This window comes from Perca flavescens, chromosome 22 (genome assembly GCF_004354835.1).
Source record: "Perca flavescens isolate YP-PL-M2 chromosome 22, PFLA_1.0, whole genome shotgun sequence".
Taxonomy (NCBI): Eukaryota; Metazoa; Chordata; class Actinopteri; order Perciformes; family Percidae; genus Perca; species Perca flavescens.
Genome location: NC_041352.1, coordinates 13,914,021 through 13,932,495, shown reverse-complemented (window position 1 = coordinate 13,932,495; position 18,475 = coordinate 13,914,021). Strand labels below are relative to the sequence as shown.

At 40.8% G+C, this 18,475-nt stretch overlaps 2 protein-coding genes across 2 annotated transcripts; one reads left to right on the top strand and one right to left on the bottom strand.

The window, feature by feature from the left end:
* Nucleotides 1-2,357: 2,357 nt before the first annotated feature.
* terf1 (telomeric repeat binding factor (NIMA-interacting) 1) lies at nt 2,358-12,631 on the top strand. Its single transcript, XM_028570033.1, has 10 exons — nt 2,358-2,645; nt 4,454-4,549; nt 6,853-6,980; nt 7,202-7,288; nt 7,401-7,550; nt 11,159-11,265; nt 11,372-11,398; nt 11,525-11,622; nt 11,810-11,880; nt 12,350-12,631. Exons 1-10 carry the CDS (start codon nt 2,462-2,464, stop codon nt 12,509-12,511), a joined length of 1,110 nt encoding a protein of 369 aa, XP_028425834.1. The 5' UTR covers nt 2,358-2,461; the 3' UTR covers nt 12,512-12,631.
* A 4-nt stretch (nt 12,632-12,635) lies between these two features.
* sbspon (somatomedin B and thrombospondin type 1 domain containing) lies at nt 12,636-16,548 on the bottom strand. Its single transcript, XM_028570034.1, has 5 exons — nt 15,977-16,548; nt 14,800-14,994; nt 14,612-14,690; nt 13,931-14,107; nt 12,636-13,704 (listed from the first exon to the last, which is right to left on the bottom strand). Exons 1-5 carry the CDS (start codon nt 16,197-16,199, stop codon nt 13,587-13,589), a joined length of 792 nt encoding a protein of 263 aa, XP_028425835.1. The 5' UTR covers nt 16,200-16,548; the 3' UTR covers nt 12,636-13,586.
* Nucleotides 16,549-18,475: the final 1,927 nt, after the last annotated feature.

Here is an 18,475-nt window from a genome sequence, read left to right as displayed (position 1 = left end):
GAATTTCAAACAATAATGTGGGTGAGGTGTTTTCAGGCAGTTGAGAAAAAGTGCTATCTGTGAGAGAGAAAGCTCCATTTGGAGTGAAATGTGTTTTTTGTACTTTTGTACATCTATTACATACACAAAAAACTATATAACACACTGAAAGATGGGAAAAATAAAAAATAAAAGCATAATAGGGGCTCTTAAAGAGAAAAAGACTAAGTCTAACTGACAACAGACAGGCAGGAGAGAGATCCCTACTGTCACTGAACTGCTACATCTGATTATTTCCCATGCTGACACCACTGAGTGCTCTAATCCCTACAGCTTCAGAGGCTATAACCCCATGTCATGCCTCAGGCCCAGTGACCAGTGGGTAAAATGAAGGCCAGGATATGGGAAGGCTGTGAGAGTTAAGAGGAGAGATGAAATGGAATCCTCTAAATGGTTCCATTGCATCAGATGATCAGTTGTGGTCCATATTTCCTTTTGTCTGTGTACTGTATGCCCAGACCAACATAATTTAACTCCGTAATCAGATTTGCATGAGAGCTCATGGAAATAACGTTGAAAAGATTGATCACTCATCGGAAACACAGATTCTTTGGTATTATCCAAAGTAAAAAATGCGGGGTCAGCGGTGGTTGTTGTTGTTGTTTGGGGTTTTCATATTTTCTTTATGAAGGAAGGTTTGATAATAACCTTCTCGTTAAAGCTATTTCTTTTTTCTGTACCTCTACGTTCAATGTAACATTTTTTTCTTTATCCCTTGCTTGTAGCATGCATGTCTCCGTGTTAGCCTTGAGTAATCCTTCATTTTGACAGGTAGGGTAGAGAAACAAGGGATTGATCAGCTATATTCCCTTGGGATGATGTTTGTGTGGATACTGAAATTAATTCTGTGAGCTGACAGTGAAAAGAACGGCGCTCTGTCTTACTGTCACATAGTGGCATTATCATCTGTGATACCGTACCGAGTGGAAAGGTTGTGTCTTTATTTTCTCTGAGAGAATGGGTATTGTCCGTGTCACTCATGCGTGCTTACTGAACCTTGCTCCCTAAAATGCATAAAACTACATTGTTTCTTCTTGTGTCTCTATGTATTCTGCCTCTTACAGTTTTTGATTTTTTTTTTTTTCTGTTCAGCTTTTGGAGAACATTATCATTATTATCTGAGCTACAGACTGTTTCTGTTCAAAGTAACATCTTTGTATGCATGTAGTAGTCCGAACAATTATGTGATCACAGAACACTTTGTTATGGTACATGTATGTCAACATTTCTGTAGAGCATTGTTCCCCATTACGTCTATTAGCATATGCAGAATAACAAATAAATGTGTATATAACTCATGTGTTTGTGTGTCTGGTGTTCTCTACTCTATAAATGAGCTGTTGTTTATAGGCCACATCTGCATTTGAAGGATGCTTTTTCTTTTGCTTAATATGGATAATTGCATAATATGATACAAATATGAGTTTATAAATACATAGCATAGAATTCATTAATACTGATGTTGCATTTGCAGCAAGAAGGTTTGCATGTTTTTCATATCCAAAAGTGTAGACAACTCAGCAATCTGGCAAGACTGGCTGATAAATGATTTATCACTGGGAAGAAATGTATTCCCTTCCATTAGATACAATTAATGGATCTCCACATTTCTCGTGTGTTGTGCTGCCAAACAGTGTTACTGAACATGAACAGCCGTACAGCCCTCCCAAACCAGAAGCTCTGGCATGTAACGTCTTTAATGTAAAAAAATAAACTAAAATAAAGTTATGCATTATAGTAATGTATTGACTTATTATCACTGTATTAATTGTATCATATGGGGATAGAATAGCATTATCTATTACATCCATTGTGTCACACAGAATTATAATAACTGTCTATTACATAAGTGTAAATACATAATGGGTGAGGATGTTTGCATTATTTTTTCCTCATATCCAAAACTTGTCTCAGGTGTATTGTAAATTGAAAGCACCTTATAAAAAACAATGCCTAAAAGGTGCCATCTGGAATGTCTGAGATTTCTTTCCTTTTTTGTGTAGATCTCTTAAATCTTTTAGAGTTTTTAAGCCTACATACCAAGGACATTTTTAAGTAAAATGAGAACAGACATCATCACCTACCCATGTTGATAACATATCAAAAGTTTTAAAATGTGCAAAGACTATTCCCTGTGTGTTTACATACACGTCGCAGATCATTACAATAACAATAAATAAAAAAAACATACATTTAAGAGTCATGGCTCTGACATAGTCCAACCTTTTGTCTATTAATTGGATGAAAAAAGAAGCTGTAGTTACTCCCGGTTACTCCTCCCAAACGCAAAGTGGCGCTATAGGCTGCCAAGCGACAACAAGTTCGCAAACTAAAGCGCGCGGAAATCAAACACCTTCCAAAGAAGAAGAAGAAATCTAACAGAGGATCTCTCCGATCTCTGACCAAAGCCGAGAATATAAACATGGAGCCTGAAATTAACAATAAAACTGCTACAGTTGCTAGTTATATAGATGGAAGTGTCCGTTTTGCCCAAGTTACCGCTGTTGCTACTGGGTGGATGTTGGATTTTATGTTTGTAAGTCTGTGTCGACGTTTCAAGGAAGGCAAATTTGATGAATTCAATGAAGCACTTTTGACTTTACAGGGTAAGTTATTCAAAGATAACAAACCATTAACGTTACCTAGCTAGCTAACATAAACTACTTATTTAAAGTATCCATGCAGCATCTCTGCCGAGTCCAGAGAGATATGGGTTAAACTAAACAGTTAGCGATAATGTTATGCTACAAGTTTTTAAAGTCGTTAACTAGCTAGCTAGCTAGCTAGACTAACTAATAACTCGCGCGCACACATGGACAAAGCAGAAACGACCTCTTATCTCGTAAGATATAACGTTAGCTAACTGTATTTGTTAACGTAACGTTACAGTCAACCTATAATGTTAACGGTAAGTTTGTACTATATAAGCAGCACCTATTAGCAGTGTACGAAGACTGCTGAAATAATGTAGAATATATGTAGAAATAAAATGTGAACGGTGGTGCTGAGGCGGCAATGGAAGATTAAATTAATGTGACAATATAAAGCCATCAATATAAGAAAATAATTGCTTGCCTCCATGCTAAAACTCTGGGTGCACCTCTGACCCGACTATCCACCTAGCCTATAGTAAATTATGAGTTCCTATAGCTAGCTACAACAACATAACTCTATCAATCATTAAAAAAACATGATATACAAAGTATCATACGTGTTACCCCTGGTACCTGCATTGTAACTTGCTATATCCGTAATGAGGAAGGGTAACAGTTCATTTTGTTACATTAATGTTAACGTTTCTACTAAGGGTGCAACGGATCAAAAAACTCACGGTTCGGATCGTTTCTCGGATCAGAGTCACGGATTGGATAATTTTTCGGATCAGCAAAAAAAAAAAAAGACAAGACAAATAAACATAAGTTTGTTCTTTTTGTCCATGCTATTGACCGAGATTCCCTTCTGTGATGCCAAATTCACTACATGTGCAAATAACCCAATCTGTGGGCCCAGTCCTGCCTCATTCACTGCATTTATTTGATTTTTGGCACTATCAGTTGTGACTGGGATATTACTAGTAGCCTACTGGGCCTCTTTATCTTCCATTCCTCCACTGCTTGTGTCAGTACCTGCGCAAGATGAGTGCTTGTGTGACTCTCGTAGAGGGGGCGTGTCTGCAGCACCGGACTTCTCATCTCCCAGTCTGCTGTGATGAAGTAAGCGGTTATCGTCACATAGCTCTCCGTTCCCCTGGACGTCCACCCGTCCGTCGTGAGCGTAACAGAGGATGCTCGGGATAGTTCATCCTCAACTTTTTTCTTCTCCTGCTCATAAAGACCTGGCACATTTTTTTCGCTGAAGTGGGTGCGCGACGGGATGTCGTAACGTGGCTCAAGCACTTTTCAGCATGTGTTTAAAGCCCTCGTTTTGCACAACCAAATATGGCCTCATGTCTGCACCTATAAACACACAGATAGCGTTTGTGATGGCTTTAGCCCGGTCTGATTGTGCAACAAGGGGCTGCTTAAATGCCGCAGTGATAAGCGGTTCTTGAGCAGCTTTCGTTTTCACTCCTGTCAGTGAAACACAGGAGTGATGTCTCTTCAAATACGTGGCCGTGCTTGATGTGGGGATTTAAATGACGCAGGGCGTTCAACCTCCTCCGTTCCTCCGCTCGCCACGACCACGCTGTGTGTGGACTGAACATGCGCACAACTTTTTTTTAATTCAGAAATCTATCCGCGGATCACGTGTGTACCGAACCGAAGATATTGATCCGAACGGATCACGGATCAATTACGATCCGTTGCACCACTAGTTTCTACAGAGACACCATCTTCATATCTTTATAATGTTTCTGAATACCTAATTGGCTAAAACTGTTTTGTGAATTTGTTTATTTGTGCTTTTTCTTTAGCCATTTCTCAGACTCCATCTCTGAAAGGAGACCTTCATGATGAGAAAACAATGATATGTGCCTTCCTTGCAAGAGTCATGCATGGAAAGCAATTGGGTAAGTTGTCGCTGTCAAAAGCTGAATTAGTCCTCTAGGCATCTTTCTACATCTGCATACATTATCTCTGTGCAGCAATACAGTTTGGGTGCTTCTGAGTGGAAGTTAGTACTGCAGGGAGGTCAGAACAAAGTAATTTGTTATTCAAACTTTGTCAATTGCATAAAAATACATATGCAATACAAATGTTTTAAACCACTCTTTTAGGGCTGGGCGATAAATCGATTTTATTTATTAACTCGAATGTGTAGTTAATGTCGATTTGTTTAAATGAAAATCAATTTTCTCCTTAACATCCGCCGACGCTCCCCTCTGGGCTCCCGTAGCTCCAAACGGCCTCAGCCCATAGATGTATGCCTCAGCCCTCCCCCCGCGCGTTTGCCATAGAGATACACAAACAACATGGCAGCGACAGGGACTAACATTAATTATTTTCTTAACTAGTCATTTCATTACTTATTTATCCGTTATCTCCGCCAAAATGACCGGCAGCTCGCGGTGCTCTGTCCCCGGCTGAGAGTCACCTATTGTCGGATAACTGAACCACCAGCTACCGCTGACCTGAAGGAGCACCATGCGGGGCACCAGAGACGGTGTTGAGGAACTCTTTTGCGACTCAACACATCTACTAAATGCCGCTGATACGACCGAGCTGTGACGGAGGTCTGTAGCGGTTTAAACAACTAGCAATCGCCGCTCTGTAGCACGGAGCTCCTCTTCGACGTTTGTTTTTACCGCTAGTTACTACGAAGGAGCTTGCTACAGGTATGCTACATTCAAGAGACTATGGGATGTTAATGTACGTTACTCAGCAACAGGTGAAAATAGGGGCACGGTTGTGCAATTACGTTAAAATGATTTGAACTTCTAGCGAGGAACGAGAAGTGAAGAGTTATCTCTGGCTCTGTTTACAGTAGGCCTGCATGATAAATCATTATAAAATCGCGATCTTAATTCACCCCTGTTGGCGATTTAATTTTTAAATTACTTCTATTTGTTTTTTTGTATTAGATTTTTTCCCTCCAATTAATTTACTGAAAGCATTTGACATTGACATGCTTTAAAGGAACACGCCGACTTATTGGGAATTTAGCTTATTCACCGTAACCCGCAGAGTTGATACATACCCTTCTCATCTCCGTGCGTGCTGTAAGGCTGTCTGGCGGCTCCTGCGGCATCAGGCCAGCACAGAACATGCAGGTGAATGGTTCCAGTAATCCTAAGTGACAAAATAACGCCAAAATGTTCCTATTTACATGCTGTGATTTGTAGAGTCACAGCATGTACAAAAAACAACGTAACATGAGACACAGCCATCTTCTAACTGTAAACAAACCGGGAACTATATTCTCAGGCGGAAGAATATAGTACTTGGGCGGAGTGATTTGCTCGCAGCAAGCCTGTCTGAGAATATAGTTCCCGGTTTGTTTACTGTTAGAAGATGGCTGTGTCTCATGTTACGTTGTTTTTTGTACACGCTGTGACTATACAAATCACAACATGTAAATAGGAACATGTTGGCGTTATTTTGTCACTTTTGTCACAATTTGGAGCAGTAGGCTAGTTGGAACAAGTTACCTGCAGGATCTGTGCTGGGCTAAGCTAATGCTGGAAACGTCCGGCAGCGTTACAGCACGCACGGAGGTGAGAAGGGTATGTATCGACTTGTCTTACTCTGGGGGTTACGGTGAATAAGCTAAATTCCCAATAAGTCGGCGTGTTCCTTTAAAGACATGTTCAAGGAGTTCAGATAGAGCCTGTATCAGGGCCATATTTAGTTCAATGTGTTTATATGTCACTATTTTTGGTAGCCTACTGTACTTAAATGGCCAGTATGTACTTTATTTTCTTTATTCATTGAAGCCTCTATGTTTACAGGCTTGTGATGATGCGCAATGTGCTATAGTTGCCAAAGAAAATCTATGTTGGGTTCTACCAGTTTGTCATGGTTCATGTGTACAATAAACATTTACACAAAAATTGTGATTCATATTTTTCCCCATATCGTGCAGGCCTAGTTTACAGTCTAGGCCTGAAGATGTTTACCAGTTGAAACTGATCCCAGCTGACATTCAAGCTCAAGTAAAAATGCATAGATGTCAGAGACACAGACAATGTTTTGATGACGTATTTTGCCATAACAACTGTAATATCAAAAAAGTAACTTGAAGCTAAAATTCATGATTTAAAACTGTTTCTTCTGCATCTTTACCTTGCATCCGCACATAATTATAACTGTCCACAAACTCAAAAAAAACCATAATGGTCTGTTTATAACCATGTAATCCACTGTTTTCCACCAGATGTTCTATTTGAAGAGGATGACGATGTAATGCCTTTGATGTCTGCTGCCAAAATATGGTCAAACCTAGAGCACACTGTGGCAGACGAAAGTTTGTTCACAACCATCACCATTCTTTTGCTTGTCCAGGTAATCGCACACATTATTTGCGGAGTGGAGAATGTCCAGACGGGGCTTTAAATGTGTCCTGGTGTGATTGAATGACTTGAAAGTAATTCTGGAGATTGCTACAGTCTGCTAATAGACAGATATCACCAGTTCAAGGAATAAGCCAGGTTTCAATCCTTATGTCACACAGGGATGCTTTTTCCTAATTTTGATTGTCTGATTGTCATTTGCCTTGTTCCCAGTCTGTGGCTGTGTGCTTGGAGAAAGGCAAACTATCTTCTGCCTCCTCTGTCCTGAAGTGGTTGGATAATAACAATGAATTCCCACAGGTCTGTATGTACATTAGTCTCTTTTCTTTTCAAAAGCACAAGATCAATACTGGAATATTTGGTAGCCTAGAATGATTGACTTTAATCCTTAAAAACTAACATTATTCAACAGAAAGTGAGAGTTAAGCTGTCGACAATAGTGACACGCAGGGAAACCTACCACCCTTTCCTCATGAGCTTCAGCTTCAGCCGCCTGCTGGAGACAATACAAACTTACTTGGATGCCTACTTGGAGAAGAATCCCTCAGACTACCTACTCAAGGTACATGACCTGAGCCAGTATATTTTTAGTTTTTCAAAATGAAACTAAGTCACCCCTTCTAAGTTCCGCCTAGTTCATAAAATGTATAGGCAAGCCTGACAATAGGCCCAATCCACTGCTAACTGGAGCTCAAATTTTTTTTTTTTGCCACAGATACATTTCATGTATGTATATGTATTTATTTGATTCAATGTTTAATGAATAGGGATGCACCGATCCAACTTTTTCAGTCCCGATACCGATACCAGGGCTTTGTGTATCTGTCGATACCCAATACCGATCCATTACCGTCGCTGAATTAATAATAAACTGTATACCTTCCACCTTATACCTTCCTTCCACCATATGGAAGAGACTAAAGGCATCAGACCTTCCTAACTAAACATTATTTTCCTAACTAAGACAAAATAACATAGATGTAATGTATTGAATTCGTATTTATTTGTTATTTAAAAAACAACTGTGCATTCAAATCGAAAATATAATGTAATCAAACTTCTTAAAATAAATTTAAATAAATAATAATGGGCCACCTTTATATAGGTTTATAATGGCTTATTCTACTGTCAGGAGTACATAGTATATCACAAAAACATGTTAATGTCATCATGTTTACTAAAAGCTTTTATTACTAAAGGGTTTGGCTCCACGACATTATACAATAACTTTATATTTAGGAGAATCCATGAAACAGTTACAGAAGATAAACTATTTGTATTGTACAAACTGCAAAGTAGTAAAATAAACTCAAATCGAATGAATACACATACAAACAACGTTAACATTGTTTCCCTTTCAAAACAAAATGGTTGTAAGCTAGTTGTATAACCACTACCTAGGCCACAGGTAATTTAGGATGTAGTGTGGTTGTAGTGGGCGACTGAACGGAGCTCCGCTGTCAGCCTCCTTCGCTGTTTGAATAATGTTAGCAGGTTGGCGGACGTATTTCAGCGAGGCAAGACCTCTTAAATCCAGTGTTTTAATCGTTGCTCTGACCCCTCTTTCTCAATGGTCTGTAGCGGGACCGGAGGTGGATTGTGTTCATAATGTTGCTCCGCTGCATGTTTGAAGTGACACGTCTTTAACGTTAGCACAGCCGAGTAACGTTAGACCGACGGGCAACAACCGGGGTTGTGGGTTATTAATTGTTGTGTTATGAAGTTACTACCATGAGTGAGAAGGGTACGCAGTTAACAGGGGTCCCAGTGCTGCGACGGAGTGAAAAAAAACAAAACTGGATCGGCCCGTGGATCTGTTAATTTTTCCGATCCAGCTATTTTGTCAATATCGGGGTTGATCCCCGATCCAAATATCGCATTGGTGCACCCCTAGTAATGAATAGTACAATCGTACACCACTAGACAAGGATATTTGGACACTGAACTTTTGTGGGGGAAATGATTGACAAGTGCTGTTCAGCTTAGTATAACATAGTCTCGCTAGTGATGGGACAACAGACTCTTTTACGAGAGTTGGTTCAACCGGACGGTTGTTGGTTGGCCTACCGAGTTAATAGATTCGGTCACCGGTTCGCGTGCCCTCGGCGGGGGGGGGTGATCGCGTTTAACTTTACATATCTATCAAGATAACATTACGTGTATTTGTATGTGATATAGGCCTAATACTTTCCCCTTGGTAATGTAGCATAAGAATTTCCATGAACACAATTCTAAAATGCACGAGACATAAAGGCTTCTGCTATCGGTTGATAACTCATACTTGCCGAGAACCTAGACACCCGTTTGATTACATGACTCATGCATTAGGCACGGTTATGGTCTTGTTCAGTAGTCTGGTGCACAGTCTACTGGTGACAGCCTACCTATCACGTAACAAACATTTAACTTAACATAACTACTAAGATAACATGACGTGCATTTGTATGTGATATCCATCGATAATGTAATCTATTAATTTGTATGTACACAATCATCTAAGATGCACGAGAAATAAAGGCTTCTGCTATCGGTTGATAACTCAAACTTGCCGAGAACCTAGACACCCGTTTGAATATAGGCTCGTGCAGTAGCCTCGGTTACGGTCCTTACAGTCTCGTTCAGTAGCCTGGTGCGCGGTCTCCTTGTGACAGCCTAGCCTAGCTACCATGTAGCAACATTCACTTCTCTTAACATTTAACTTAACATAACTACCAAGATAACATGACGTGTATTGTATGTGATGTACTGTACTTCCCTATCGATAATGTGTGAATTGCCGTGAACACAATCCTCTAAGATGCACCAGAAACAAGGCTTGGTTAATAACTCAAACTTGCAGAGAACCAAGACACCGCTTGATTACATTAGAGTCGAGCAGCCGGCCGGTTGCACGGTTACATTCGGTCTCGTTCGGCATAGGGTCTAGGCATTAGTAGCTCATTTCCTGATTGATTCTACCACCACCACTCCAGTCCAGCGGAGGCGCTAATGAGCTAAATTACAACACACACAGTAGCAGAAGAATACCGGCTACACAACGGCCAACCGTTGACATATATATATAATGCCAACGGCACGAATGGAGTAAAAGAAAAAAACAGGAGTGAGTCGTTTCATTGACGTATGGCACTCGATTCTCCCGGCTCAGTGACACGAGTCGGGTTAATTAACCGGCTCTTCGGTCAGTTCGTCAACACTAAGTCTCGCTTTGCCAGACCATCCACACGCTGCGGAGCAGAGGAGGGTCTATAGACTAAGTGTAACATGACCTTTGAAAATTGGTTGTGTGAAAAGGCAAAGCGCAAGTCTTTGACTGTTACTGGGAAAAATAATTTTCCCAGAGTAGGATTTATTCAGTCTATTCATGATGAGAGTAAACATTTATATATGGCTGGCCCTGCACGACTAATGCCAATGTAAGATTAAGGATCAACTTTGTATGGATCAAATTGAGGAATGAGAATTGCTGTGCAATACATTATTCTGTCTTGGTTTTAGAGGTGAATGAAAAATATAGTTTGAGTGGTGCTGTTTTTGATGCTTGGAAATTCCACACTAACACATCATAATTGAGTTTAACTCAATAACATCTGTCCTTTGATCCAAAGAAGTGTGAAAAGACTTGTCACTTTTTTGGCTGCTTAGCTGTTTGTGAGATGGAGAATATCTTCAGATACTCGTAATTGAATCGGCCAATACGTCAGGTGTCTAATGTTTTGCTCCAGCTAACAGCAAGTTGTAACAAACCGCTGTCAATAAATTTCCTTGATCTTGTGTGCACACCTGTTCAGCTATGCTCTCATCCTTCTGATTAATAGCAACTTTGACCAACCGAAGGTGCTGATGTGACATTATCAGTCATAGTTAATTGACAATTTGTCATCAGAATTAGTTGGAAGGGCACACTGCTACATACAGCAGAGCCCTCTTCAGGGCCCAACAGACCTGCTTATTCATGAAAGTTTTAAGAATGATTTACATAGAGGCCCCTGACCAAGGTTGAACTCAGAAGGGTGTTGTAATGACAGGCCTCATTAGTTTTGCTTTCTCATTATAGCAATACTTAAGCCTGGAAGTTAATTGTTTTGGAAGAGGATGAAAAAAGGTAATATTTACTATCATAATTTATGTTAGTCTGTGCTTTTTTTCTTCTGCCTCTTCATCTATCAGGCAGCTGAAATGATGGTGCAGTCCCAGAACATTGAGGGTTTGGAGGACGTGGTGACACAGGACAGCTCTCTCTCAGAAGAAGCCAACAAATCAACCGAGGGTCGAAAGTAGGAAAAATAACCTGTAACGTCCCCAGTTGTATTTATTGAGATTTGCACATGATCCATATCTGTTCTTTATTAAACATAATACTTTACATGTATGTCGTAACAGGAAAAAGAAGAACACAGTATGTTTAAGGTTAGTAGAAATGAGTGTTGAAATGTGTCTTTTGCTTTCTCTGTTTGGATAGAGGTGGGAATTTAGCAAACACTAGATATTGGCCATATGTGGGGTAACAAATAATTTCATCACAAACCTACACAGGACAAAACGGAAACTACTGTCGACTAAAATTACGGATGCATGGAAACCTGATACATGCAAGAAGGCTTTTGTCTCACTCAGAAGAATCTCCAAGAATGGTAAGTTTTATCTTTCCCCTGCCTTTGATATTTCTGTTCACAACAAAATGTATTTTGTTTTTATCTGATGTAACAATACTTTCATTTTCCATCAAATGTGGAAATGCATTCACCAGCACATTGTATTTCATACACATCTCTGAGTGTGAACAAAAGCTAAAGAGAATGTTAAACCTCCCACCATCAGAGTTATCTCAGATGACATCTCGCAAGTCAACAGACACCTCGAAGATCACAAAAACAAGAAAACCACCACAGGTAAGTTGAACCACACAGCTCATGTCCAGTTAATTCATCCCAAATCAAGTGAATATATGAAGCACTCAAATGCTACCTTCGGTTTGGGCTCAGATTTCAGAATTTTCCCCTGCATTCCAATACCCATACTACCATACTATTTAGTATGCCAGAAAAAGACTTAGGATTTCCCAAATACATAGTATGTCAAATGCAGTATGCCAAAAATACAAGGATATCCTAGTGCATCCGGTCAAATTTAGCAGTATGCAAGCCAGCATGCTTATCTTTCACGCAGAATATACAGTATGAGGAAGAGGGCCAAAGTTGAAGCCGCAATGTTATGATGAAGTAGTATGTCCCAATTGCATGCATACTGCATGCATTAGTACATACTTTGTAAGGGCAGCAGTAGTACGTACTAAAAGTAAAAAAGAAAAACTATGCGATTCGGGACTCTGCATTTAATTCCTTGTTTTACTTTGTTTAGAAATGGACATCCCAGCTGGACAAATACCTCAAGGATGGAGTTAAACACCACGGCCAGGGGAAGTGGTCTCGCATATTACTGGATTATGACTTTGAAGGACGCACTGGCACAATGCTCAAAGACCGCTGGAGAGTTCTAATGAAGGCAGATAAAGTAGGCTGAAGACGGAGAGTTTAAAATATGGACTTAACTCTTATCAGCCCGTAGCTTAACCCTTGTGTTGACTTTGGGTCAACTTGACCTGTTTTCAATTTTTGTTTTATATCATAAAATATGAGACGTAGAAATAAGCACTGAAAATGTAAAGAAGAAAAAGTTTACAATTTAAAACGTTGGAAAAAGCAAAAACTAACTGTGAAAAATATACTGGCTCAGGTCATGTACCTTTCAAGGTTGACGGGAAGACAACACAAGGGTTGCTGAAGATCTCCCTTTTGGTTATTGGTGTGTTGCTGCTAGAGACCACTTGAGGGCACTCAACACAGAAGTATTAATTGGCCTACCTATATGCATTGCCTTCTATGATAGGATACATTTAATGGTTTACAGAATCTGTAAGTGTGCCCCCTCTAATTTGTACAGTGTAGCCGATCCTGTGAATGAAACAAGGGATTAGCTTCCTCACTCATTTAACCTCTTTCTGTCCATTGGCTAAACTGATGAAATTGAGCCTTCATGTTGTGGGTGTGTTGTTTTGCTGTTGCTCTGTTTTTACCAAAAGAAAATTCATACCACCAGAGGGCACCAACACAGAACATTAAACTGGGCTGTTAGCATTGCTTCTTTGATAAGTCATACATGTAAAAAAAATATTGTTATAATTTAAGGTTATTATTGCCAGGAAATTGCTTAAAAACAAATAAAGTTTGTTACAATAAAAAAATATGAAATCAACTTTGATAGGTACTCAGTGTGTACTAAAAATGGTGAATTACTGTACAAGTTACATTGTCTTCACATCAGGTGCTGCAGAGTTACACAGAACAATGGAAATGTGCATGGTGATTGCAGTGATTTGAACATGCTTATAAATCAATGTGTAGCATATTTATTATATTAGAGCTATATTTTCATTGCACTGCCGTCAAGTGTTGAGTCTTAAGTCTCTTCTTCGTGTTGAAAACCTGCAGCATTTGAAGTGTCTGATCTGAACAACATATTTCAGTGAGGAGGGGAGCTTGGCTGTGAAAAGGATATTCTGAACATCAGGCAGATGTTCTGTGGTGCTTTGTTTGGATCAGATAAAGACGAAGCTGTGTTGTGGTGGACAGTTGCACTGCTGGGTTTTCTGGATCTTCTTCCATGTCCCCCTGCACTGATGGTTCCCCACCGCCTGCCAGTGGAGCAAAGCTTCTCTGCAACACAGTCACAGCCCCTGATGCTTATGGTTTTCACACCACCACATGCACATATTCACCATCTACGAGTGTACTGTAGATTGTTTTTACTTGATTCAAAATGTTAAATTTGGGATTTAAAAAAATGAAATGTGAGATTTTTTTTTTTTTTTTTTGTCAAATCATTGTCAGTAATCCAGGTTTGTATAAACCAGGGAGAACACACATATAAACAACTTCATACTTCTCTGATTCCAGACCGTCTCCTTGGCAGCTGCCGCTATTGTTTCGCATGGCAGGAGGTTCACACACCACACACACGTTAAAGCCTTCCGTTATGTAGCGCATCCAGTGTGTGTGTGGCCGGTTCTCCACTGTACAGTGGGGTGTCCGGTACTCCAGTGTGAATTCCACACAGAACCTGAGGGGAGTAGGAGCAGGGTCACGAAGGTCACAGTCATTCCTGTGATATTAGGACCAGTGAATCAAGATAGAGGACTAAAGCAAATGTTCACAATAGGAGGATTTTTGCTTTACCAGTCAATATTGTATGGACACACCCTTTATAAAATGGGAATAACAATAATTCATCCAATGGGTGCACGCAATAACTCACCTACTGTCATCTAGACATTATTAAAGGATGAGTATTCAATTTCAAAGGGTTGTGGACATTTGCTATATTTAATGGTTTGTAGACAGACGTCCAGGTGAGCAAACATCTAGCCTACTGGTCGCTCACGCAGGTGGAGGCAAAGTTGGGCTGTTATCTTTTTCTTTTTTCAAAATAGTTTGGTTATCACAGTATAATGTTAAATTGAAGTTAACTCCTGGCAGCATACATGAACTTTTCAACCCTTGAATTTAAAGATGCCTGAAGTGGTTTGCTGTTAGGGAGGCTTCAGGAACACGATGTGAAACCTACCCAGGGTCTAGGGGGTTTCCATAGTTGTCATGCTTGGGCCTTCCCTTGCCAAACTCCATGCTGGTGATAAATGCAGGGCCTGATAAGAGAAAACAATTCAGTGTTTCCGTTAGTAACTTCATGTTTATCCCATTTAAGGTGCAAAGTAAAAATGCATAAAAATATATGGGAAATATGTATTTGAATACCTGAGTGGAGTCCACAGTGGCGGCCCTGGTGGTCTTTGTACTCCCTGCAGCCGGCTTGTTGCTCCAGGCTGGGACAGGGCTCTCCACTGTTACTGGGCTGCTGCTCAATGTGACGGACACGGACTCGCACTGAAGGACGGCAGGGCTTGGCACAGCCGCTCCAAAAGCTCCAGTCGCTCACAGCACAGTCCTGAGCTGGATGTTGGCACCCGTATTGTGGGAGAAAGATTATTACAGGATATCCTCTGGGGTAGCAAACAATCAAACTGCTTTGAAACTCACAGATGTTGGACTTAACCACTTGATTTCTTAAGTTCGCCGTGTGTGCGGAGGTGACACTTCTGAGTCACAGCAACCGTAGAACCTTGCAGTGTTCTCGCAGACTGCATAATAACAATTTTCCTTGTGAAACTGTAATGGAGCTAAATATCCAGGAAATAACCTCAGATCAATGAAGCATTGATTGTGACTTGCTCTGTGTTCCTGCTCTACTACAAGTGGTTTGAGAGTATGCCAAGTGAGCAACCCATTCAATCACCAAGTCCTCGTGATTTTCCATTTTAGGTATTTTCAAGCTTTGATGCATTAAGCATGCAAATGTAGTCACCACCGGCCCGTAACACATAGGCTAGTATTAGGTACGCTCAGCTTGTTTGACTGGAACTGTAATTGCTACAACTACTTGATAGAATCACATTCTTCAAATATTTGTACTAATTCCATTATGTGGGCCAGTCCACTGAAATGAGGTTAGACCTTTTACAGTCTATGGGTTAGACCCTCGAGCATCCTGGGTTATTTGATGAACTGATTATTGCCTTTTTGTGATGTAGCAGCCATGATACATGCTGCAGAAGAACAATAATAGTGTTGACATCGCTTGAGGTGCACTGCACAAGTTAGAAGGAGGAGATAAATGTGCACAAACTATTTCACATGCCTTGGATGAATTTGGAACATATCCACTCCTGCCAGCTCTGTGTCATCAGAGATACAGTATGTGATAAGCAGCCCAGGTACTGCAAATAATCTTTCTTCTTCAGATAATCTATCTTTAGCAAGAGCTTGGGTTATCTCCCACTGGTATCATATAGTTAGGGTGTGTGCCGCGAAAACAAACAGTATCTCCACTAGTGATTTATTCACCCTGAGAGCAGCCCCACCATTCATCCCTCACCTGGGCACTCTGTGAAGTAGTCGAAGCAGCAGTCCTTGGTCCTGACGCAGCCCATGTCGCAGTAGCATGTTCCATACACACGGTCCATCCTCCAGTCAGTGTTCAGACAGCTTAAGTCTCTGCTCCGGCAGCATTTCCCTGCACAACCCCCAGACACCAAGTGGTTCTTTCCCAGAGTGTAAACCACCAGCAGCAAACAGGCAAACTCAACAGAGGATCCCATTCTGATGGGGTCAGGTCAGACCCCTGAAGTAAAACACTAGCCTCTTAGCTGCCCTAATATATAACTTACCACTCTCCTTTTCTTAATATAATTATTCCCTCCCTGGTCCTACTCTATGTCAGTCACACTCATGGCCGTGAGGGTAGAGGTTGAAATACCAGCCCAGGCAAGACTGTGCTCTGCCACAGGAGCCCTTGTGACCTGGAATTCCTGTGTCCGTCTCCTGTGTCCAGCCTCTCTGTTTCCCTCCAGAAACAGGTCTGCAGAGCAAACTACAGTACAGAATGACCCATTCCAGCTCTGATCAGACTTCCATGTCTCTCATATTGTGTGTGCGTCCTCTTCCTCAGAGTTGGTGTCTCTCTCCCTGTTCCTAGTTGAGCACCTCCCTCCAGTCTACCGCACACAGGAGGAGACAATGAGGGCAAGGGAGGGGTGAGCTGTTTTGCCTCCTACTTCTGTTCTCTCTTGCTCTCTCTCTTGCCACTTTCTCACCTGTGTTATTGTTGTTGACCCTTTTTCCTTTCTTACCCTCTCCCCTGCAGATTTACTGTGACCCTGATGCCAGTCTGGCCCAGCCAATCTGTGCCACCCCAGACCTCTGAGTCCCAAAAGAAAGGGAGGAATGTGAGCAGTTGGCAGGTCTCCAGACAATTGTGCCAGGGGGCCCGCTGAGTGTTGTAAAGCCACCCTTTGGTTCTCACCTCTCTCCCTTTTTCTCGTTCTCTTTCAGGTTACTGTAATCTGTCAGAAATCCCAACACTTCAGACATTTTTGTTTTACTTTGTACCTTTATTTGATCAGTTGATTGATTTTATTTAGCTGTTGACATTTTGGGAAATAGGCTTATTTGCTTTCTTGCCACAAGTTGAATACCTCTCATATCTATTCTGTACACTAAATATAAAGCTACAGTCAATAGCCAGTTAGCTTAGCTTAGCGTAGCATAAAGACATGGGAAAATAGATGGTTCTGTCCAATTTTTTTTTTAATCTGCCTAACAGCACCTCACAAGTTCACTAATTAATATATTATATAAAAATGTATTTAAGCCGTACAAAAAATGAAGTGTGAAAGTATGCTCTACCACCACCAATGTGTAGCACCCACCTGGGTTATGCACGGCAGCCTTACAATGCCAGAGGCTCATCACACATCAGCCCGGTAGAGAGGGAGGGAAAGTCAAGAAATAGTCATATTAATCCCCGTAAAACTACAACCTGATGTTTTTACACTTCAGTTGTTATACAGATTGAACAAATGAGATATACATGTTAATTAGCTTTAGAGTTGCTGGCTGGTAGGTACATTTCCTAACCTGGGGACAGAGCCAGGCTAGGTGTTGTCCCCTGCTATAGTCTTTATGCCAATCCCACCTAACAGTCTCCTGGCTGCAGCCTTATGCTCAGCGTACAGGCATGAAGGTGGTATTGATCTTCCATTTAACTCTTGGCAAGAAAGCGAATAAGCATATTTCCCAACATGTCTGACTATTTTAAGGTCCCAATAGATTGCTTGGATACAAAAGGGAACTGGTGAGCTGGAGCTCCAGTGTACCTGACATTATTTGCAGACCTGGGTTTGGCCTTAATTTATAACTCTTGACAGATTCATTTCATATACTGTAATTCTGGAGAGGCATGTCTATGACAATCTTATCTCATAAGGATGAGGCTTGTCACTGACACATGATTGATTAACACGATTATTAGCTTTGGTCTTCTGTGAAATTAAGACACGCTTACAGGAGGAAGTATTTTATGATGTCTAATGTGAGGATTTCAATATATAAAAGCTGATAACATCATGCTACTTTTCCCTATTTGTAGTCTTATTCATGTGGTGCAAAAGAAATTTTTTCAGATCTCTGCAAACTCCTATGTTCAAAAGGGAGCTTTCTTTCATGCATATTTATTTTAGGAAAAATTAGATCTATAATTTGGCCGGGCTCTGGCAAAAAGCATTTTTCATGTTATGTTTGCTCAGGGAGCCTGAATGTCTGAGGATGTTGAGAACTCCAGAAGGTCAGCTTTTATTTGAGCAGTTCCTCCTCCATCTCATGGGAAACAAGTGAGGCCTCTGCAGGGAGCATTAGCAAGGGATGAGGCCTCCCTATGCCTACTGATTTAGAAGGAGCAGACATTTGCAATAATCTGGATACTTTGCCTCTGCTGTCTTGAAGAAAAAAGCGTTGTGGAGAGTGGAGGGGGGTCTGTTTGGGTCCTTTGATTCTTCTTCTCGACATAAGCAGGTAGGTCAAGCGAATGTAATAGCCT

What these genes read in the sequence shown, in the direction of transcription:
- sbspon (XM_028570034.1), bottom strand. Translation starts at nt 16,199, where the DNA reads ATGGGATCCTCTGTTGAGTTTGCCTGTTTGCTGCTGGTGGTTTACACT. An exon ending in CCACTGTGGACTCCACTCAG is followed by an intron (nt 14,691 to 14,799) that starts GTATTCAAATAC and finishes TTCTCTTATCAG; the next exon opens with GCCCTGCATTTATCACCAGC. An exon ending in GGAAACCCCCTAGACCCTGG is followed by an intron (nt 14,108 to 14,611) that starts GTAGGTTTCACA and finishes TACTCCCCTCAG; the next exon opens with GTTCTGTGTGGAATTCACAC.
- terf1 (XM_028570033.1), top strand. Translation starts at nt 2,462, where the DNA reads ATGGAGCCTGAAATTAACAATAAAACTGCTACAGTTGCTAGTTATATA. An exon ending in ATAACAATGAATTCCCACAG is followed by an intron (nt 7,289 to 7,400) that starts GTCTGTATGTAC and finishes ATTATTCAACAG; the next exon opens with AAAGTGAGAGTTAAGCTGTC. An exon ending in AAACAAGAAAACCACCACAG is followed by an intron (nt 11,881 to 12,349) that starts GTAAGTTGAACC and finishes TACTTTGTTTAG; the next exon opens with AAATGGACATCCCAGCTGGA.